Source organism: Akebia trifoliata, chromosome 10 (genome assembly GCF_017979445.1).
Source record: "Akebia trifoliata isolate Shusen 1 chromosome 10, ASM1797944v1, whole genome shotgun sequence".
NCBI classification, from domain to species: domain Eukaryota; kingdom Viridiplantae; phylum Streptophyta; class Magnoliopsida; order Ranunculales; family Lardizabalaceae; genus Akebia; species Akebia trifoliata.
This window is the reverse complement of record NC_141384.1, coordinates 7138224-7162570: the sequence shown is the minus strand read 5'-3', so window position 1 is coordinate 7162570 and position 24347 is coordinate 7138224. Positions and strand designations below refer to the sequence as shown.

The 24347-nt window shown below is 35.3% G+C and overlaps 2 protein-coding genes and 1 long non-coding RNA gene across 3 annotated transcripts; 2 read left to right on the top strand and 1 right to left on the bottom strand.

The window, feature by feature from the left end:
* The first annotated feature begins 2915 nt into the window (after window positions 1-2915).
* On the top strand, window positions 2916-5070 carry LOC147393011 (uncharacterized). The gene is made up of 3 exons (XR_015182418.1): window positions 2916-3071; window positions 4576-4663; window positions 4866-5070. It is a non-coding gene; the product is annotated as an uncharacterized LOC147393011 (long non-coding RNA).
* A 2308-nt stretch (window positions 5071-7378) lies between these two features.
* On the top strand, window positions 7379-9673 carry LOC147393010 (tRNA (guanine-N-7) methyltransferase). Its single transcript, XM_086456807.1, has 2 exons — window positions 7379-7550; window positions 8565-9673. The coding sequence occupies exon 2, from the start codon at window positions 8619-8621 to the stop codon at window positions 9426-9428; it is 810 nt and encodes a 269-aa protein (XP_086312933.1). The 5' UTR covers window positions 7379-7550; window positions 8565-8618; the 3' UTR covers window positions 9429-9673.
* Window positions 9674-13197: 3524 nt separating this feature from the next.
* On the bottom strand, window positions 13198-20816 carry LOC147393009 (F-box/kelch-repeat protein At1g51550-like). Its single transcript, XM_086456064.1, has 2 exons — window positions 20170-20816; window positions 13198-14418 (listed from the first exon to the last, which is right to left on the bottom strand). The coding sequence occupies exons 1-2, from the start codon at window positions 20594-20596 to the stop codon at window positions 13451-13453; spliced, it is 1395 nt and encodes a 464-aa protein (XP_086312190.1). The 5' UTR covers window positions 20597-20816; the 3' UTR covers window positions 13198-13450.
* Window positions 20817-24347: the final 3531 nt, after the last annotated feature.

Here is a 24347-nt window from a genome sequence, read left to right as displayed (position 1 = left end):
GGAAGATGACATATAAAAAAAAATTAAAAATATTATTTAAATAAAATGTGGGACGAATTCGGTATTTTATCAATTGTTTCGATCGATGATAACTTGATCATCCGGACTCCAAAACTGACAAATGAATACTCTATTTCACCTAATTTTTCGTTCCGGATCTAATGGTATAGTCAATTTCTACAAATTATGTCTCCATAAAAAATTTACATTTTTAACCTGATGTAACCCCTAAACTTGATGTCGTTTTCGTTTTTGGCGATAATTCGACTTCCTGATTTCCAAAAATGACAAATAAATAGTCTATGTTGAATAATTTTTCGTTATGAACCCAATGGTATGATCGAATTTTAAAAATTATTACTCTAACAAAAAGTCACTGTTTTAGCCTAGTCCGACCCTATAATCGAGGATTTTGCAATTTTTATATTCGGACTCGTATTTGAGCGTGCTTACAGGCTAAACTATGTTTTTCAATCATTTTGAATCTAATGGTGAGGTCAAATTCCATTAAAAATGATCAAAAACATCCTAAAGTTTTACCCCTAAATCCCACTTTCAAGATTTTCTTAATATTCCACTATTTATTTTTCCTCGAGATATGAATTAAAAATTCGGGATGTTACAGGTTAGATTTATACTTTAGTAGGAGGAACGATATCGTGGGAGTTAAAGAAATAAACTTGTATTTCTACATCAAGTATGGAATTATAATACATAGTATTATCGACTACGATAAAAGAAATAGAATGATTTCGAAGTTTTATTAGATTTATTCCATTGACTCCTATTCGTGATTATGCAATTACTATTTATTGTGATATTAAAACTGTGTTAGCCATTTTAAGAAACAGAAAATATAAGGATAAATCAAGGCATATAGGCCTTATATATAACATTATTCGACAGATGTTGACAAATGGGCCAATCGTGCTTGAATACATACCAACTTCAAAAATGCTAGCGAATCCCTTGACAAATGTATTACCTAGAGAGATAGTTTTGAGAACATTGAGGGGGATGGGCCTAAGTTGATCCATGAAAACAGAATAGTGGAATCTCAACTTAGTAGATTTAGAAATCCCATTTTATAAGTTCAAAGAGATAAGAAGTTACTTTACTGTCTTTGTAAGTGCACACAATATTTATTTATTGGCTATCCCTATGATGTTATTTAGTGTACATATCTTGTAATGTGAAGATGATGAGTTAAACTCTTAATGAATTTGTATGTTATCTTAAGCTTGGGTGTTAAAGAAGTTACAAGAGCACCTATGACAAATTCACTTATATGAGTATAAAAGTTTAATTACTTTAAACAGAGAATCAATCATCTCTCTGAAATACTCATGAAAATCAGAATTTAAGCGTATGACTACAGAGCGCTAGCTTTTGTTACTAATGAGTTAGATTATAATAAGTGTATATATAATTCTGATTTATTACATAGAATTTAAGTTCAAAGCTATAAGTTATTTAAATATCTTATAAACTTTGAATTATATATACAAGTTAAAGGTTCAAACCATTAAGTACCTATGGTTATATGTATTATAATCATTTTGATACATATCTAATTTGCCTCTATTCAATTAATTGTTTTTTGAATCAAGTGGGGGATTGTTAAAATAAATGTTGATTAATATTTATTTAGAATTGATTCAAATAAAATTAATTTAATTTGTTTTAAAATGATATTTGAAAGTTACTTTATGATTGGTGTACTTTTTTGTTAAAGTAAAAGTAAGTATTTTTTATTTAGAACATTTCTATTAGTTGATATCTTTTCACATGGATTGAAGATTGTAAAAATACTTTTTGGCTCTTTTTTCAAATATTTTGTATGTAAAATCTAGAATTTTTAATTCATATCTCGAGGAAAAAAATAAATAGTGGAATTTTAAGAAAATCTTGAAAGTGGGATTTAGGGGTAAAACTTTAGGATGTTTCTGATCATTTTTAATGGAATCTGACCCCACCATTAGATTCAAAATGATAGAAAAACATAGTTTAGCCTATAAGCACGCTCAAATGCGAGTCCGAATATAAAAGTTACAAAATCCTCGATTATCGGGTCGGACCAAGCTAAAACAATGACTTTTTGTTGGAGCAATAATTTTTAAAATTCGATTATACCATTGGGTTCATAACGAAAAATTATTCAACATAGACTATTTATTTGTCATTTTTGGAGATCAGGAAGTTGAATTATCGCCAAAAACGAAAACGACATCAAGTTTATGGGTCACGTCAGGCCAAAAATGTAAATTTTTGATGGGGACATAATTTGTAGAAATTGACTATACCATTAGATCCGGAATGAAAAATTAGGCGAAATAGAGTATTCGTTTGTCAGTTTTGGAGATCGAATGACCAAGTTATCGTCGATCAAAACAATAGGCGAAATACCGAATTCGTCCCAAATATTATATAAATAATATTAAATTTTTTTTTTTAATCTCATCTTCCCCACTCGTCCAAACTGTGCGAAAAAAAAAACAAAAAAAAAAGAAATTTGTTTTTCCTCCGATTTTTCCACTTCAGATCTCTCGCAAATGGTCCATTTTCGACGATCGCCGCAGAAGAGAAAAAGGTCCGCAGCTACGTTCTCTACAAAACCCACCCAACCTTTCTTCGTTTCACTTTCTATTTCATCCAATATCGTCAAAAATCAGTCGTATTTGGATACGAAAATTTTGAAACTTTGACCTCGGATTTCGTCCGTTTCGGGGTCAAACCGTCTTTCGACGCAGAAGGGAGAAACACCCGCAGCCTCATTCTGTACATAACAACCCAAAATTCCTTCTGTTTTCTCGTATTTTTCACCCCGTATAGTCAAAAATCAGCCGTATTTTTATACGGAGATTTTCGTAACTTCGACCTCGATTTTCATCGTTTCGGGGTCAACTCAACCGCTTTTCGCCGTAGAAGGGAGAAGAGACGAGCACATCGAGATCTTCAAAACCACCAGGTTGATTTCAAAAATCAGCCGCTTCGAAGTTCGGTCCGTCTCGATTTCCGCGCTGATCGCCTCGATTTTCGCGCACACGCTTTGATCCTTTCGCCTAGAGATTGTAAGGAACTCTGAATTTCTATTAATAATCATAGATTGTGAAAATTGCATTTAGGATTTTATTGGAAAAATTTGGATGTATTTTCGAAATATAGAATTCTTTGTTTATTTCAAAATTCACGCCAGAAATTGCATGTTTGATATGTTTAATTGTATTTTTAACAAATTATACGTGGGTAGAGTATTTTAACGGGTTATTGCCATAAATTGGGTCTTGTGCACTGCTCGAACCCCGTTTTGATATGAAAATTTTTTTTTTTCAATATTATTGATAGAAATAAATTGTATAGTTGAAAAATGTGATTTAATATTCAATGAACTCATATAAGTTGATGAATATCAGAAAATGAATATTTTATGAAGAGATTAAAACTGTAAAAGTCGAAAAAAAGGGAAAAAGGGTATGAAATGGTAAAATGTCAGAGTCACACCACCCGAGGGGTGATGTCTGCATTTTACGTTGTTGTGTTGTATGCAGGTTGGTGAACGGATATCCAGGGATAATGTTACTGGTTGCATGTTTAATTACTTTCTGTTAGCGCGATGCGCTCTGTTATGTTATTTATTTTAGGCCGGGTGGCCACACTTGCATGGTAGGAAACTGGATATCTATTCTCAACCTTGTATTGTTAATTTTCTTTTGTTTTCAAATGAAAATAATATATATAAGTAGCTATTTTGTGAGCTGTTAAAGAGTTTGTGAATGCCTGAAGGGATAGTGCATCATATCATCCGGAGTGGTGTACTATCCTGGGATGTACGGTAGGGACCACCAAACTCATACGTGGTATGGGACGCGTATGAGAGTGGAGTCACAACTGGAATCCGGGTTTATTCCTCTCTATCTTTACCAGTGAACTTGTAATGTAAAGGTGGTCGTATACGAATGGTTTGTATCTTTGGGAATCACATGTACGCCTGATAGGCATAGACGAAGATGATTAGTCAGTGATCACTAACAATCTATAGTAGTCGAACGTTCTGACACATCGAAAAGAGACCCATTGCTTACGGTCACGTCAAACGGCCAGCCTGAGCCGGATAAATGGTCAACCAAACGTGGTAAGTGCAGCGACCGGCCACAAAATCAGGAACTAAAAGCCAGAGAGAAATTGTAACATCATGTCCCGACTGGGAGCGATCCAGTCGTGAATCCAAACACTCTAATTCCAATACTCCACCATGTGTATTATGTATCTGTTGCTTATTTTGATATATAAAATGAAATCCATATTTTTGTTTCCATTTGATGAATTAGATTTGTATAAAAAGAGAATGTTATAGTGAGTACTGTTGATTGATGTAATGTGAGTTTTAAAATGTTTAGTTGCTCATCCCTGGCTATATGTACCAGTTAATCGTAGTTTTCTTCTGTAAAACTTTGTTTATTTTAAAATGATTCAGTATGTTTATTCGTTCATGTTAGGAGAAGTTATTGGCAGAGATTGTTGCTTCCTTACTGGGTAACCATTGTTACTCACCCTTTCCTTCTCCATTTTTTTTAGTTTCAGATCTGAAGCTTGGCGAAACAAGTGTAGAACAAGAGCGAGGATCATCTGGTTGGTCAGATAGACAACCAGAGTCCGTCACCTGGTAAGTATTAGGGCTATACCCCCTAGTGGTGTCAGTTTCTCCAGTAGTCTTATGGATTCTGTCTTGAGTGTTAGAATTATGTTAGAGTGAGGAATTTTGTATAATCCTGTATATAATTTTTCTTCTTCCGCACTCTGATCTATCGACATTATTAGACGTATATAGGCTTCCGCTAATATTATATTTTGTTTGTTATATGCAGGATTGTATGTCGTTTATCAGGTGCAGGTTGAATCGCCTTGGAATGCTAACATAAACAGAGGAGACCATGCCGAAATTTCGAGGTGCCACCTCGTACCTTGAAATCTGACATGGGGATTTGTGTTAGTGTTCGGCGGGGCGCCACATTGTAAATCCCACATCACTTTCTAAATTTTTTGGAGGGATTTTTAAACATATAATTTAGAACCTATTCTCAACTCTTTTTTCATTCCAAAGACTCTTTCCTTGAGAGCTCTTAATGGCTTTTAGCTGTATGAAAATTTTAATAATCCTTTTGATTATATATAATAATAATAAAGAACGAAGATATATATATATATATATATATATATATGGGTCCCTATCCGTGGCCAACAGTTTGGCAAACATTTTGGCAAACACTTTTTCAAAACATGGGTTAGAGGTCTTGGATGGGCTGATTTTTGGTGAGGATGATCTCTACGGTGAGGAGATCATCCTCACCAAAAATCAGCTCATTCCAAAACTTCTAGCCCCATTTTACAAGTTGAAAAATCGTGAACCGTCCATTTTTTGTAAACCATTTTTGATGCGGTTAGAAGTTTTGGAATGGGCTGATTTTTGGTGACGATGATCTCCTCACCATAGAGATCATCCTCACCAAAAATCAGCCCATTCCAAGACCTCTAACCCATGTTTTGAAAAATGTGTTTGCCAAATGTTTGCCAAACTGTTGGCCATTGAACGCTACTCTATATATATATATATATATATATATATATAGAAAGAGAGAGAGAGAGAGATAAAATTAAGGAGGGTCATCCAAATTTGGATAGGCACCAAGACCGACCCGAAAGGTGTCGAAGGAGTCCACATGGTGCTTAACAGACTCTTAGATCCGAATAGGTGCATAGTGGTTCCAATGAGTTTCATACCTATTGAGTTTTTTAATCTATTTATGAATAGATATGACTTTTGAAATTGCTCTCTATTTATAGAGATTAATTTTGTTAATTTTTTTTTAAAAATTCTAACTTTCTACAAAAAAGAGGCATTCGTGTATTCGAGATTTTGTGGTAGATTTTATCAAAATAGTGCAAATTTTGAGAAAATATATAGTTGTGATAAAAATGGACTTTATTGTATCTTGAAGACAAGTTTGCCAGCAACCCATCTGCATCTTCGTGTTCAATCAGAGTGGGGGCGTCTATTATCTATAAGACAATGTAGATTTTATTAAAATAGTGCAAATTTTGAGAAAATATATAGTTGTGATAAAAATGGACTTTGTTGTATCTTGAAGACAAGTTTGCAAGCAACCCATATGCATCTTCGTGTTCAATCGGAGTGGGGACGTCTATTATCTATAAGACAATGTAGATTTTATCAAAATAGTGCAAATTTTGAGAAAATATATAATTGTGATAAAAATGGACTTTGTTGTATCTTGAAGACAAGTTTGCCAGCAACCCATCTGCATCTTCGTGTTCAATCGGAGTGGGGGCTTCTATTATCTATAAGACAATGTAGATTACTATGTGTCTCAGAACAATGTTCTTCTTTATTTTCAAGTTCTATTTTTCTAACAGAAATAGTTGCGATTGTAACATTGGGATCTAATATGAGATGAGTTGATCAAAAGCAAGCTTTTTTATTTTTTATAGATGGTGGAAGTATGAAATGCGACAATCTCTTCGCAAGATGATTTGGCTATGATGGAGATGTCTCTTCCAGCGACAAATTGTTGTGAGTTTGAAGAAGAGTTCCTGATTGACAAAGGGCATCGTTTGATCACAATTTTTGGTGGTAACACATAGGGGTGGTCTAGCACAGTGGTGGTGGGGCCTGGTGGTGGTGATGGCAGTGAAAAAGTGATGAAGGCGAGATAGTAGGGTGCCCAAGCTAAAGTAAATAAAATGGTAAAAATACATGTTTGCCCCTATGAAAATGAGAACCCAAGCAAAGTTGTTGGGTAAACTTTAGCACCATCCTTATTCAAATATAAGATGATGTAATTTTGGATAAAGAATCAATGGTTTTCTATCAGGGATTAAAGCAAAATTCAAAATAATGGATTGAACATGAGGTTAAATGGAATAACCCCAAGGAGTTGGCCTAGTAGCAAGCAGAGCATTGATAAGTTCCTCATGAAGGGTAGGTCAAGTGTTCAGAATCCCATGAAGCAATGAATTCCTTGGGATTATCCTTTGGGGTTCGGTTGACCCTCAATTCAACTTGTTGCACATAGGACTTTTCGAGGGGTAACACACCAATATTTACTTAAAACATACCTGTATGTAAACTGTTGTTCAATTTCATAAGCATGGGTCTGTTGTAAGTAGAAGTTGGTAAGCCAAAAGGAAGAAAAATCTGAGGGTTTTTGTTTACAAGTTGAAGATGAGGGTATTTAGGTCATTTTCATTAGTTTGTTAGAGAAAACAAAGGTCAAGGGGGGCATGTCATCATTTGAAAACAGGGGCTAACTCAAATATTCACCAAAGAGTTGTGGGGACATCAACCGATTTTAAAACCAAGAAATAAACACTCTTCATTAGTCTCTCTCCTCAAAACCCTTGAGTTAGGGTTAGGGTTTCTCTGCAAGACGAGAGACACGTCGACCTGATTCTTGCTACGTCCAGTGATTTTGACCGAGAAATCGTCTCATATTGGTCGCAATCTCGACTGAATCTGATTTATTTCAATTGAGGTTAGTTGTCATTTTATTCCCTAATTTTTTTTTTAAAGATTGTATGGTTTTATGAAATCGAAATTTGGTTTTTAGATTTTTTAGGGTTAATTGAAAACCCTAATTTTATGTGATTTTCGTTTTAAAATGTAACCATAGTTTCATATTCTTACTTTGTATTGCTCTAATGGATTCCAATGGTATCTTCTATACTTATATTCCATGTTCAAAATCTTTATCCAACTGTCGAGTTTTGGAGGATCTGACTCGGTGCGTTCTCGCTCACTGTCATGAATTTGGTTAAAATTGTGTACTACTGTAATGAGTTGACTCGGTGTGTTGGTTTGTTGATGGTTGAGTTGAATCGCTTCTTATTTTTCTCCGAAGAACATAATATCCAACTCCGTTAAAAATTATTTTTTTTACTACATATTTATATATTTTACAAATCAAGATATTTGAAAATAAAATATGGTGAATTAGAAGATGCCCATTCGCACAGTATCATATTTCTATTTAAGAAACAAATATTTAAATAATTAATAAATTAATTTTTTGATAAATAATTATAAAAACCCAGTTGACTTGAATGAGTTTTATTAACTCCATTGGACGAGTCATATTGGATCTCTGATGAGTCAATGTGAAGGATGATTCACATTGTGAGTCAGCTCATTCATGAGCTATATAAGGATGACCATCTCGGTCTCAGATCTAGGGCTAAGCTGCCAATGGATCGGGCTTTAACAGATCGGGTTTTTATTGGATCTCGATATCAAGATCCAAACCCGATCCAATAACAATCGGGTCAAGTCTGGATCATCGGACCAAACCCGATTTGATGTACAAAATCCAAATAAATTTCATATACTTAATTAAATATATAATATAATTTCTAACATTTTATCGGATGGGAACTTTATCGGAATCTAAATTATCGATCCAGACTCGAAGTTATCGGACCATTGACAACCCTACCCAGATGATATTTAAAACCATGTTTGAGTTTCACCTAAGTTTGCATTTGCATTGCAGAAAGCATAATATATATAGTTCGGAGGTAGCGTTTGCATTTTTGTCATAGTTGCCATGTTGGGGACCAACAAAGCAATCTCAAAACACAACAACTCAACTGGCTTACCTCGAAAGCGCTTCTACCGAGCTCGTGCACACAGCAACCCATTAAGCGACTCCCACTTTCCCGTCCCCATCACACCTTCTCATGTTGATTATTCCATCCATTACCCACATTTCTTCCTGTCGAATCACACCAATGGTGATTCTACCCCTAATCCCGATGCCTCTTTTCCTGAAATCCGTTTGAAAAAAATCCAGTTCGCAGACATTGGTTGTGGCTTCGGGGGTCTGCTTGTTAATCTCGCCATTCTTTTCCCTGAAACATTGATGATTGGAATGGAGATTAGGGATAAAGTAACGGAGTATGTCAAAGAACGAATCTTGGCCTTGAGGGAGGCGTACCCGGGTCAATACCAAAACGTCTCGGTGGTTCGGACCAATTCCATGAAATACATTCCAAATTTCTTTGAAAAAGGGCAGCTTTTGAAGATGTTTTTCTTATTTCCCGATCCTCATTTCAAGGAGAAAAACCATCGTCGTCGTGTGATTAGCCCACATTTGCTTGATGAATATGCTTACACACTTGAGGTTGGTGGGATTATATATACAATTACTGATGTTGAAGAACTTGGAGAGTGGATGAAGGCATGTTTGGAGGGTCATCCTCTATTTGAAGCTATCACGGAGGAAGAGCTCGAAAGTGACCCAGTTGTGAAGCTTTTGAGTTCTGCGACAGAAGAAGGACAAAAGGTTGCTAGGAATGGTGGGCAGACTTTTCAGGCGGTCTTTAGGCGCATAGCTTCAACAGAAGCAAAAGATTGAGGAGTTATTAAAGATCCTTTGTGATGATGAATGGAGAAATAGGATTCATGTTGTTGTTACCAGTACACGGTGTAAGGATGGCCACGATACATGGCATTGTTTTGTGAGTTATGTGGTAAGCAAAGGCCTCTGATTACTAATGTAATGGTAACTCAAATGCTCACTTGGATTATTTCAATTTGTTGCCATCTATTGTTTTAAACATTATAGGAAACATCAACTAAAGCATGCCCAATTTAGTAACACTTTTTCTATCTCTGTTTTAAATTTTATATTGATCGTTAACAGTTCATAACTGCTATTATTTTTTTCTTGCTTTGTAATTTTCTCTTTTTCTATAAATTCAAGTGTGTTCATGTATATATATATATATATATATATTATATATATATGTGATTTCAGACGATGCTTGACACTCGCATGAAACTAAAAAGAGTATTTTTTAAACTTTTATTTAGCCATAATAATTGGAATTATTAATTTTATTATAGGTAAATTTCATTGATGGACATTTAAAAATAGGGCTTATTTGATTGATTTCAAAGAGAGCTTAGAATAATTTGTGGAACTGAGGAAGAATAACAGAATCTAATAGGGTGAGGGATTTGGATATCTGATCTACAGAACCCATTTCAATTATAGGTTGAATAAATTAAATTATTATTATTTTTAAATAAATGTACATATTTTATATATTATCAACAAGTGGAGATCGAGCCAACCTAAGGATTGGCATCCCTCTAAATTAGGGAACCTAATAGGAGTGACCAACCAAAGCATACACATTTAGCTTCCTACCATAATTACAAATCCATCCTAATTAAAAACAAAATTTTCGAAGAAAACTTGAAAGTATTCAAATTGTTTGCACCAATAAAAACTAGGTCCCCAAAGGGAAATAATGAAGTGTTGGGAGTTCTGTTCTATCCTGACAAAAGTGGCGTGCTATTGACACTCACTTTATTGCTCGCCGCACCCACTTTAAGCGGGTGTGACAAGTAATCTCAACCGAATCTCCCGTTCGGCCTCCTCATTTTCCTTCAACTCTCTCACATTCTCCACTCCCTCTCATTCTTCTTTAAATCTACATTAGTTTGAACTCAGTTTGTAACAAGGATTTGTACCTTTAGAGCTTGCAAAATAGGACAGTAAAAAAAAAAAAAAAAAAGGAAAATGAAAAATTACTTAAAGGAATTGGCCGAGGGATTTATTTCTAAATAGTCTCTAAGTTTTGCATGGTAACTTGATATGACATTTAATAAACATTTTATTTCTTAATGATTCCTCATTATTGGCGAAGTCACAGCTTTTTTATTTGTTGAATTCACCACGTTTTATTTATTGTTGAACTCGACGCTTTTTTTATATAGTGTCGAGTTCACAACTTTTACTATTGAACTCATCACTATTCATTGTCACATTCACCACTTTTAAAATAAAAAGTGGCTAATTCGACACTAGTAAAACCCACCTATTTTCAATTTTCGAGTTTTTTCGACAAAAATGAATGGAAAGATTGACTAATAACTTGATATAAGGACTTGAGTAGATGATTTCAAATCAAAAAAATCATTCTTCATCGATTTTCATCCAAAAAATAGGAAAAAAAAGTGAAAAAAAAAAAAAAAAAATAGTTTTTTTACATACATATTCAAAATGTTTGCAAAAACCTTGAAAATGACTTCTTCTTTCTTAAATCCTTTCCAATGGAATGGAGTCTCCGAAACTTGATTGAGATGCCAAAAGTTCAATTTTTTATTATGATGAAAACGATGAATTCGAACGGTTAGGATATTCAATCGTGAGAAATGTGGGAGATGAGATCCAAAGACTGTTAGGAAATGAAAAGTTTACTAAATGATCTATTAAGAGACTGCCCAAAACTTAGGGACTATTTAGAAAAAAATCCCTCCACCAGGGTCCTTTAAGTAATTTTTCAAGAAAATAAAATGAAACTCAACTTCCTAATCTAGGAGTTGTTAGAAAATCTCTATAGCAAAAAAAAAAAAAAAAAATCAAATATAACTTACAGTAGGGCAATACCAAATTCTTCAACATAGATTCAGTAGGATCTTATCGAATCTATTTGAAAGGACTCGGTAGGATCCTACTGAATCTATGTTGAAGAATTCAATATTGACTTATCGAATGAAGCTTCATTTGCTATTTTTATTTCCACCATTGAGCTTTACTAACAACTCCTAAATTAGGAGTTGAGGTTTACGCGATCATTGTTAACTTATTTTTCAAGTTCTAAAAGGTGGAGGAGGAGATTGAATGTGAGATTTGATTGAAATTACTCACCACACCCACTTAAAAATAGAATTTCTCCTTCCACCCAAGAAAAAGAGGTGAGGCTATCGAAAAAGAGTGTCAATAGCGTGTCCCATCAAAGAATTGTTTTCCTGCCAAGAAAACAACGCTACCGCCAACGTTGAATATGTGGATCTAGGAGGAACCCAAGTGGTAGAATGAAATTAACCCAATCATAATTTGCAAAAATACAATGGATTAAGGGATGATTAGTCTATTATTCACCGCTTGTGTTGCATGTATAACATCAATTAATCAAAATAATCCCTTTTTATGAATAAGGTGATCCGCAATGAGAATTCTACCTAGAGCGGAGGTTGGAAAGGTATCATTCGTATTACTCTCCAACAAAGATTTGCAGAAAGAATTTATGAACACATCATTCTTACTTCACAACCAAATCCAGAGATTTTCTGAGGCAACATGTGACGATCAATTCTAGAATAATTTCAATTTCGATTGTTAATTGCTTTTTAAATAGTTTCATTCATTTATATTTTAGTATTTAAAGAGAATAATAGTAGGATCCCACATTGAATCTCATAAAAATGAGGATACAAAACTTAGAACAATATTTTATCCATCCATGGCCCCAAGGATCAAAGTTATGCTTAAATGCATATAGAAGTAGACCACTACTACTAATGCACTCACACACATAGTTGACAAACTTATGCACAAGACTCTCCTTCATCCATGAATATTTAACTCATAGTGTCTAATCAAAGATCCCCAACATAACTCTCCTCCTTGTTGAACCTTGGAATTCTCTATCAATTTTTTTTCTCTCTCTCAAGAATTGAGACAATTAAAGGAGACCCACCACACTAGACATCCTTTATTGTTAGTGACTCCTTGTACACTGACATTGGGGTTTCGGTTGTTGTGGTGCTAATACTTGGTCTGGTCATTCCATCATGAGGGCCCAATACATCTTCGTTTTATTAAAAACTTGACAAATCCTCTTCCCCTCACTAAATGCCATTGGTCCCCCACTTGCTTCCCTTCCTATAATTCATCGAAACGTGGTTCGAAGTTTTGTTTTGAAACCTTTCAATGAAACATTTTGGTTTCAGCTGAAAGCGAAACAAAAATTGACCTTTGGATTGATTCAAAATGTTTTGGCCGAGACCATCTCGATTTTTCTCCTGATCGAAATATTTCCTCTGAAATGCCATTTTTCCATCAAGCAAAATCCCATTATATAAATTGAGAGATTTTATTGTCACACCAACTTTTACTAAGAGCACACCAATTCACATGATAGCAAGGAAGAATTAGCACACATCTTGGTAAAAGTTGGTGTGGCAATAGAATGTATCTATAAATTACATGCCCAAATAAATATCATCAAGAAATCTCTTTACAATAATTAGATATGTTAAACAAATAATGGATCCAACAAAGATAATGATCTCTACATGGAATTAAACAAATCTAGAGTGATTAATAAACAAAAATATTGCAGAATCAAAAGTAGATATAATCTCTATAGAAGCAAATGTTAGAGTTGGTTTCATTCGATTAAACCATGTAAGTTGTATCTCCAAGACAAGATCTACTTCTATTATTACCATCTCAATTCATAGAAAATATAATGCACAAGGTATCTAGCAACATAAGACAGCTACCATTTTTACAAGACTTTACTCACATAATGAGATTCTTCAAGGTAGAAACCATCTTTGATACATAAATGTTCCTTCTCTTTATGATTGCAACATTAGCTCCACGAGAAAGAGTTCCCCATCAAACTTCAAAGCCGATGACTCAACGGGCTGAACCAACCCATCCACCATTCCACCAAACATGTAGATATAACGACCGGAACGATCTGCACAAGCCCGATGGAATGATCTACAACCAGGCCGATGACCCTCACTCTTCAATCTCTTCCACATCTTCGGTGATCTCTTTGGATTGACAGAGAGAGAACCCATCTTCAGAGTTGGTATAGCATTAACATCCAACACCCACAAGTCATCTTTTCTATGCCTATATGAATCTTCCCCTCCATAGATTAGTAGCCGGCCTCCTAAGATGAGTGTTGCTGAATGACCGACACGTGGTAGGGGTACACCGTTGGGGATGTAAGACGAATTGTTTATTAGTGGCACCCATTCGGGATACCCCTCCCTAATGTCAAGCAGCCAAACATCATTGAGTACTTCATAACCCATACCCCTCCCTCCAAAAAGAACCATTCGGGTGCCACTGATGCATGTCAACGAGTGACCTGAACGAGCTGGTGGTGATGGGCAAGTAACTATCTCACGCCACGTGGCAGATCTCACACCGTCTGATAGATCCAACAACCATGTGTCATTCAATCTTAGGCCGTATAACCCAATCCCTCCATGAATTACAATCTTCTTGTCATCAACACAACATCCGGCATGGGCTCCACGAGGGGGAGGTGCAACAGTGCCCACATCCAGAGGCCTCCATGAAAGGTTGATTCCTAGAATTTCATCGCGCACGATATGACCCAGCCATGTATCGTTCTGACGGATCCCATGGTCGTTTATCCCACCGAAGAGGACAAGAGTTTCCCCAAAAACTGCACACGTCTGCCCAAATCGCCCACTCGGGACGCCTGAATTAATTTTTTGCCACCTCAGAACCCTCCTAAACTCATTACCAACGTATGCCACCCACGTGTCATCTAGATGGCGTCCTACATGAGAAGAAAAATTTGAACATTTTAAGACGTCAACATGAATTCTATTTCTCCATACCAAGAAAAACAGCAAGCCTGTGCTCCAAGAATATATAGAAGCTCAAGATCACATTAAAAAAAAAACAGAGCTTTCATTGCAACATCAACTTTTGCTTACGCCACCCCAAGATGCGTGCTAATTCTTTGGCGATTACATATGAATTGGGGTGGCGTTAACAAAAGTTGGTGTCTCAATAGAATCTCTAAACAAAAAAAAATTAACATTTCTCATGCTTCCAGAAAACGAAGCTACCAACTAGTCCAGCTAACCATATATCTCAAGAGTAAGAAATCTGCGACCGATATATTTTCTAGCCTGAAGTGATTAGAAACACAACTTTGTGAAGAGTAAGAAATATAGAACGCCTAGAGAGTCCACACATTTGTGGGAGTTTTTCTGCAAATGCAAACTTCCAGAATTTGGTATAGTTTATAGGTGCGGGTAAATCTAACATGAACCAAGGAGGAATAAGGTTGAAACCTATGGGTTTGCAATGTTCACAAAGAAAGAACTCAAGGACAAGAGCCTTACTTGACTAGTAGGAAGTAAAATGTTTGAGGGGGAAAGCTTGGACGACTGAACAGAAGTTAACTAGGTGTTCTCTGGGACTTGAATTAGGGTGATAAGGATATATAGTAGAAGGAAAAGAACTGAGCTCGTAACCGATGGAATTAAGTTCATTCCATGACATCGAACTGCTACTGAGTTATGATTTTGAGGTTCATGCTTCATCAAGTAAAATCTGAATTTGAAAGTCGCAAATCAGAGATAGGCTCCAAATTACATAACTACCTATTTCTAGATTGATATGTAAGATAGATGTCTGACACAGGCCTCTTCCCAGTCACCATTTGCTTTGTGTTTAGCAAAATTTTAACAGACTCTAATATCTTCGTCATCATCATAAGTGTGAATACGGAAACCCTAGATCAAATCTAAAAAGAAGTAAAACATAAAAGAAAAGAACATAGAAATAATAAGAGCACCGACAATGATATAAGAGAGATTCACTGTTTTTGAGAAAGAAATTACAATTCAGATTTCTCCAAATACCCGTTGGGATACTGAAGTTATCTCAAAGGTTTGGCAACAATATAAAATTGACCAGATTTGAAATTGGTCTTCTCCAATTATTTTTCATTTAAAAACTTAACGTTTGAATTACATCCAGCTTATTTAAAGGTCTACAATAACTACTTCAATTCCGATATTTCTATTATTTGAGTTATTTAATCATATATGAAAGACTCCTAAAATCCATGAGATTACAACTATGAAATAAATACAAAATAACACCATCTAACATGCTAGAATGTAGGGATTACTCTCCACATGTAAATGGGAGTCCTACCATTACCTCTTCCTTGGAACTCCACTTGAGCTCAAGAGCTGTCAATGAGTGCTACTTGTAATGAGTCTTTTGAACCCCTTTCTTGAACATGGCTATCATCAATTGTTTGACTGTCTCGTACAAAACCATCCAAAATAGTTAAATGGGCTTTGCAATGATGACCTAGTTGATTCTATTCATCACAATGAAAGCAAAGTCGGCTCTTCCTTTGATCATTCAACTCAATTAGTGTGAGTCGCTTTATTGGAAAGCCTTCTTTCAACAATGAGCTGATGGATAACAAAGATGGGGTTTTTAACTGAAGAGAATGATTTGTCTCACAAACCAAAAACTGTATCTTCTTGCAGTAATGCAATGGTGAAAGCTTGACCTAATGTAGTGGGCCGATGCATTTGCACTCCAACCCTAATTTCTTTAATGAATCTAGAGATGAAACGACTTACCAAGAACAACTTAGGCAATTGAATCGTCCTATTTGCTGGCCTTTCAAATTAAGATTGATACTCATGAATTGTTGAAGTTGAAGAAGTTTGGATATAGCTCCACCCGGATCACCTCGATCAATTGGTCCAAACCAAACACTTAGGGTTCATGTGAGTTGACCCCATGTTAACTTTCCGACGACCTTTGCCATTCATTGACACCATGGTACAACATCACCCACCAAAAAGAGTAAAGCGATGGCTTCCATTAGTTCCTCAGATAAATTATGGAATTTTCTATATCAGTCGACAATGTATATCCTTGCCGCGAGATCATTTCCATCAAATCTAGGTAAGTCGATTTTGATGGTTTTGATGGTACATGCACAATTTTTGCTCGGTTGTTACTATTTTCCTTAGATCCCTTAGGTCATGGTCTGTCATTTAGGGCTTCTTTATCATGCGATGCACATTGATCACCATGTTTGATAGGATCCTTGATCCCATGGACAATTTTGATCCACTTCAAAGGGGATCTTTCTCCAAACTAATTTATTTATTTTTATTGATTGAGAAATATGTATTGCATTCTCCAATATATAAAGGACTTTGACTCCAATGGTTTAGGAAAGGTAGACTCCTAAATTAATAATAGAAAGAAACCTAAAATAATAAAACTCTAATTAACAACTAGACTCCTGAAATAACAAAACTACTAAAATAATATAACCTACGTATCCAAAATAATAAATAATGTATCCTAACAACGTTTTTCCATTTGAAGGTCATGTAACATTGCTGCCACACACCATATCAGCTTTTTTTTATGGCTGCCATAGAAGTTTTGAGTTGCTGACATGGAAACCTATAATTCATCCAAGTTGCATTCTTGCGCAACTTGGACGTATCGAACTCATCGAAAGACTTGGTCAAGCTCTTTACAAGTCAGGGGCATCTCACCTGTCGATTCCTTCAAATTGATGGCTCTGATACCAAATGTTGGGATACCAAAGGTACTCAATAGTTTGGCAACAATATAAGAATTGACCAGATTCGATATTGGTCCTTCTCCAATTAACTTTCATTCAAAAACTTCACTTTTGATGTACATCCAGCTTACTTAAAGGTCTACAGTAACCACTTCCTATAGTTTCTCTTATTTGAGTTATCTAATCAAATAGTAAAGACTCCTAAAATCCATGAGGATTACAACTACAAAATAAATAAAAAGATAACACTATCTAATATGCTAGGATGTAGGGATTACTCTCCACGTGTAAATGAGAGTCCTATAACAATACCACTCTCAAAACTTCATACCTTCAAAACCCTGGTTTCCTTATTGGACTTTTTTTTTTAATCAGTAAAGATGAATTTATTGAAATAAGAAAAATACAGCGGGGGGTCGAGGGCACCAACCCAAAACAACAAAAATGAAAAAACTGAAAAAGAAAGAGAAGAAACCCCAACATCAATCGACAAACCTTATCCCTATTAACAATAAAGTCTTCGAAGAAGATCCTTTTGAACTCCTTAAAGAGTTTGCTCCAAGAAAACAAGAATGTCAAAATTGATAAGATCAAATCATGAATGTTGGACTCCTTTCCCTAAAAAATACGAAGATTGCGTTTTTTCCAAATACCCCAATAGATTGCAAAAGGGGCCAAGCACCAAAGAATCCTCTTATTTCCCTTCACCTTGCTCCTAACCTTGTTACCCAAAGGGAGCAAACCTCACTGTAAGCACAGGACCTCACGGAGCTTAACAACCTTCCTAACCAATTCCCTTCAACGACGATTTGGGGTTCTAAAGTCCCCTCTAAGTTTTATTTCTTCATTTGGTTAGCTATTTTGAATAAATTACCCACGCTTGATCTTCCCATCTCTCGGGGTTTTGTGACGCCCAATTGTTGTGCTCTTCGTCTAGCTAGTGGTGAATTTGTTGATCACAACTTACTTCGTTGTGAGGTGTCCTCCGCCATTTGGAGGCACTTCTTTGGTCTTTTTAGAATTTCTTAAGTCATTCCGAATACTAGTTTCTATCTTTTTCAGAGTTGGGATTTAACCTGTTTCTCGAGGAAATTGAACATTTTGTGGATTTCTTCCTTCTGCCATTTGTTGGGGAATTTGGTTGGAAAGGAATGGGAGAATTTTTAGAGGGGTGACTTCTAATTTCCATGAGATTACCCTCAACATTTTGGGGATTTTATTTTATTGATATAAGTTATACCCTGACTTTAAAGGGGGGTCTTCTATAAAGACTTCGTCTTTAGGTGGGAAGCTTTGTTGGATTGTTAGGAGCTTTTGGGCTGGTCACCTTGACCGTCTTGTTTGTCTTTCTTGTATTATTTCCCTGCATGAATGAATTTATACTTATCAAATATATATACCTATAAGAATCCAAAACCCTAGTCCCATTACTCCTATTTGCCCATGTAACTTACACTAAAAACAACTTTTAAAGGGCACAATGTCTAAGATACACCCCAAGGGCATACCAACACTTGGGCTTATATGATGGTCATACATCCTAGAACAATGCTGGTTTGAATGCCACAACAAGGACTTTCTTGGTGAACAACCACCAACTGGATTCAAGACATCTTTCTCAGCAATAACCCATAACCCAAAACTATAGGTTTGGCTGTGCAAATCATGTTCATCCATTCAATCCCATCTAAATTCATCCTGGCTCATGATTCATGAATATTGCAAAAATTTTGCTCAGGCAGCCAACATCCAATTCTCCTTTATGACAGCCAACTCAAGCCTAAAGCTCTACAGTAGTGGAGAAAACCATGAGAACAATTCAGCATTCAAAATCTACAAGTCCCAGAGAGATCCCACGATACTAAACAGCTTCTACAACAGATTTTCTCAATTCCCAGACAACTCATGCATACATCTTAAGAAAACCATGAAAGCTAATCTAGGAAAAAGAAGCTGCATCGTGTAGAGAAGAACCAGTTTTTTTAAGTGGATATCCATGTATGCAGAAACCACAAGGAATCCAATATCCAACAAGACAACTCCAAGAAGCCATTATCAACAAATGAAACAATTCAAATACTTTGTCCTTCACAATTGCCAAATAGAATCGGAATAGCACAATTGAGATTTCTCAGCTTTCCAAACCAACTCATGAACATGGTTTAAAATATCGGAATGTATCAGACGATATGTATCGGTATTGGCCAATATAGATATGAAACATTGATTCCGAAACATTGAATGTTTCGGGAACGTATCAGGTATGTATCAGCCGATACCGTATTGCTTTTTTCAGAAGCCGAAACATTCAAACGATAGACTATTCTAAACCATGCTCATGAATATACCATACGAAACCAACACAAAAGAAGCAACTCAAGGAAGCATAAATTACATATTCAACAACTAATCATCATCAAAGTCGTATACCAAAATTTTAGGCTCAACTTAGTCCTATCCCAATATTATTACTAATATTAATATAAAAGCACCTTCTGGGTCAATAAAACTATTAAAAATAAATTAAAACCACATATTAGAACATTCAAAATCACTTCTAAGAGATCTAGGAGTGAACTTAGAAACCCATTGAATACAACCCAAGATCCCCTTAAAAAGTAAAGAATCAAGAACCAAAAAAAGAAAGTATCACAGAAAAAGTGGAAGAATGAATATCCACCAACAAAGGAATAAAAAAATCATCATAATTAGCCAACCATAGCATTTAAAACAGGAAAAACACACCAAGACAAACAAATTCCATTTTAGGGAAACTCAACAAAATAAATAAATAAAATAAGAAATCAAGTGCCTAACCTCCCAACAAAAAGGTTAGAATAAATAAACAAGGAAAACCCAATTAAAATTCCAACCCAAGATCCTCAAAAAAGTAAAGAATCAGAACCAAAAACATCAAAAACCAAAGATGGGTATCACAAAACTGACCTCCCTCAGAACCTCCACCAAACAAAACCAGACAATCAGACACAAAATTGAGTGAATGTGAAGCTCTGGGACTTGGAAGCTCTAAATCATCAACCACACCAGACAATCTAAGACAATTAACAGAACCCAGTTGAAAGATTTGCTGATAGAGTTTCTTCCATGAAACCTTTTCTGAAGAAGAATCCAAGATGGCATCAACAAAACTGTTACCCCAATCTCTCCTATACATTGATTCCCATAGAGTCTCAGATGAAGCCAAAGACTTAAACCTTCTGCATGTCATGGCAAGAGAAAGAACTGAGTCTATGGGGAGGAGAAGAACTATGGAGAAAAGGTGGTCATGGGCTATATTTGTTATGTTGGATTTGTTGTTGGTGGTGGTGCTGCTACTGCTACTGCTACTCCTACTCCTGTGGTTCTCTGCCATTGAAGCTCTGTTGGTGAAGCTCTTAATGATAAATTTTTATTTTATTTTATTTTAGTTCATGTAAAGGGGGAGTTTTTTCTTTTCTTTTTTCCCCACTTTATTTGGTTTCAGCAATGGAGGTGATGATGCAGTGATGGTGGTGGAAGTGAGCCAATGATACGGAGAGAGAGAGAGAGAGAAAGAGATTGGTCGGTCATTACATTATGGATAATAAATAATACAAAGGACAATGATGCCATGGGAGAGGGACCACAGAATTTCAGTAACTCCATCCCTTAAAATTGCAAAGCTAACATAACATACCCTTTAAATTCTATGAGATGTATGTTTCAAATAATTAAAGAGAGCCTATTTGGTAATGCTGCCATCTAGGCTGACAATGATCCGATAAAAATTTGACAACCCATCCAATCCGAATTAAAAAACAGTATTTGGATTTTCCGATTGGATTTAGATCAAATTTCATAGATTTTATATAATTTCAGATTTCCTTCAAATCAATCCTAAGAAAATACGAACCGATTTTTATATATACATATTTACAAATTAACATCAATCTCATTGTTGGGATTTAAAGAAAGAAAAAAAAAATCTTTAATTTAACCAATCATCTTTAACCTCTTCTTCTTTCAAAATCTTTCACCCCAAAACTCCTATGTACTATTTTATAAATTAACATCAAACCCAAGATTGGGATTTAAAAAAATAAAAATTCTCTAATCTAACTCATCGTCCTCAATCTCTTCATCCTTCAAAACCCATTCACCTGTAAAAATAAATCTTCTTCACTCTAGGGTTTGTTGATGGAGATCAATCGATAGTAGGAGATCTGGAGTGTAGATCATCAACAAGGACTACAACCTAGCTTCAGTGAAAGTTCAAATTCTTTCTCTCTAGCTTCGTTTTCTCTTCCTCTCTCTATAGACATTTAGGGTTTGGATGATTTGGGAAAGAAAAATCAAGTTCTTTGGATCAAATCGATTTTAGTGTGCTTGATTTTTTAATCAGATTGGATTCAGTTAAAAATTTGTTAACCTAGTTGGATTTGTTTGGATATGGATCTCATACCAAAAGTTTCATATTTGTAGTGGGTTGGTATTGGGTCAGTACCGAATCAATCTATTTTTAGCCCTACTGCCAACTTCTACTAGTAGAAAGTTTAATTGAGAAAAGTTGAGAAGAGTGTTTTGGTAAATTTTGTTTTGTTAATTATGTTGAAAAAAATGTTATGTTGTGTCTGTTAGGGGTGCAACTTGGTTCGGGTTGATTCGGTTTAGAGTAAAATTAGAACTGAACCGACCAAGGTCGGTTCCATTATATAAGAACCAGAACCGAACCGATTTGATCTAAATCCAAACCGACCTTAATTCGGTTTGGTTCCATGGGTTGAAAAAAAATACACAAATTAATTAATAAAATAATAGAAAATACCTTCGTTAGCCATAACATATGAAGATAGCCAATTGTCGCCTCCGCCATTACTAATGGAGGAAGGAGAAAAGAAGAAGGATGGAAGAAGAGACCAGTTGCAGCCTGCAACCCTCACTTGTAAGAGACGACTAATGTGAATGAGTAAGAGAGAGAGAGAGAGAGAGTAGGAGAGGCAACCTGTCGGCCGTTGGAGTTGGAGTTGAGAGAGCCCGCAGCCACTAACCCTAGCTGCACGTCGACAGTCGCGAGAGAGAGAGAGAGAGAGAGAGAGAGAGAGAGACCAATCGCCCGCCGGAGTTGAGAATAGCCAGCAGCCGACAGCTGTAAGAGACAACTAAGAAATGACAGAGAGAGGGTAGTTAGGGTTTTTAAAATGATAAATATATATATATATGGGAAATGTTCAGCAACAAACATTTTGACAAACATTTTGGCAAAACATTTTTCAAAACATGAGTTAGAGGTTTTGGAATGGGCTGATTTTTGGTGAGGATGATCTCTACGGTGAGGAGATCATCATCACCAAAAATCAGCTCATTCCAAAACTTCTAACCCATCGAAAATGGTTTACAAAAAATGGACGGTCCACGATTTTTCAACTTGTAAACATGGGGTTAGAAGTTTTGGAATGGGCTGATTTTTGGTGAGGATGATCTCCTCACCGTAGAGATCATCCTCACCAAAAATCAGCCCATTCCAAGATCTCTAACTCATGTTTTGAAAAATGTTTTGCCAAAATGTTTGTTGCTGAAAGGGACCCATATATATATATATATAATATATATATATATTATATATATATATATATATATAATATATATATATATATATAATATATATATATATATATATAGATATATATATATATATAATATATATATATATAGGGTCCCGTTCGCCACCCTTAGTTTTACCACACACTTTAACAACGCATTTTGTCTTACATGGGTTAGAAGTTTCGGAATGAGCTGATTTTTGGTGAGGATGATCTCTATGGTGAGGAGATCATCCTCACCAAAAATCAGCTCATTCCGAAACTTCTAACCCATGTAAGACAAAACGCGTTTGTTAAAGTGTGTGGTAAAACTAAGGGTGGCGAGCCGGACCCATATATATATATATATATATATATATGGGTCGAGTTCCTGCAAGACACATTGCGACACACATATAGACAACGTGTTTCTCTTATATGGGCAAAAATGTTTGGAATGGGCTGATTTTTTGTGAGGATGATCTCTGTGATGAGGGGATCATCCTGGCAAAAAATCATCCATTCCAAAACTTGTAACCCCATCAAAATTGATTTACAAAAATTGGACGGTCTATAATTTTTCAACAAAAATTGGACGGTCTAGAAGTTTCATAATGAGCTGATTTTTGGCAATGATGATCTCCTCACCACAGAGATCATCCTCACAAAAAATCAGCCCATTCCAAAAAAATTTTCCCATATAAGACAAAACACGTTGTCTATATGTGTGTTGAAATGGTTGTCGTTTGAACCTGACCCTATATATATATATATTATTTTAAAAAAAACTATTGGTTCGATTTTCGGTTTGGTTCAGTTTTTTATTAAGTCTGAACCAAGAATCGAATCGAACCTATCGGTTTTTCACTTTTAAAACTTGAAACCGAATCAAACCAATCCAAAACACACGGTTTGGTTCGGTTCTCGGTTTGAACCGAATTAACTTGCACCTCTAATGTATATGAGAAGGAATTGTTTCTTATTAAAAATAATTTAACTATTGTTTTATGAAAAAATGATTAGAATACTCTTATTTGTAAAATAAGACATCATTTGACATTTTTAGGCTGTCTAAGGCAAATAGTATATTCTGAACCACATTTTGTTGGTCGTTTCAACAAAATAATATGAAACATAATTAATTTATAAAAGATAAAAAATTAATAAAAATTACAAATCTAAGATTTATATGAAGTACAAATGTACAATAGTTATAAAAATAGTACAATAATTGAAGTTGAATACTATGCTCTTACCATCCTTGCTTCTGTTGCTATTAGAGCTGGTTATCAATCTGGAACAACTAACTGTCGTACTGGTGCTTGCATTGTTTATTACGTATATGATTTTCGGTTGACTCACTCTTGTAGTTCGTAGGGTCATGCTCACGAACGTCAAAATCAGACTCTCGATCACTACTATAAGAATCTGGATCTCGATCGAAGAAACCATTTTGAGACCCAACGGATCCGCCTTATTTTAGTAGGCGCCAGTAGCTACACTAAAAGCACAATGACTTGCTTACAAAATTTTATTATCAATGCTATTATTATATAAACTTCATTA

Bases quoted from the DNA above. Each gene is read 5' to 3' on its own strand.
- LOC147393009 (XM_086456064.1), bottom strand. From the start codon at position 20,596: ATGGCAGAGAACCACAGGAGTAGGAGTAGCAGTAGCAGTAGCAGCACC. The intron at 14,419-20,169 runs GTCAGTTTTGTG...CTTCTCATGTAG, and splicing joins TGGTGGAGGTTCTGAGGGAG to GACGCCATCTAGATGACACG.
- LOC147393010 (XM_086456807.1), top strand. From the start codon at position 8,619: ATGTTGGGGACCAACAAAGCAATCTCAAAACACAACAACTCAACTGGC.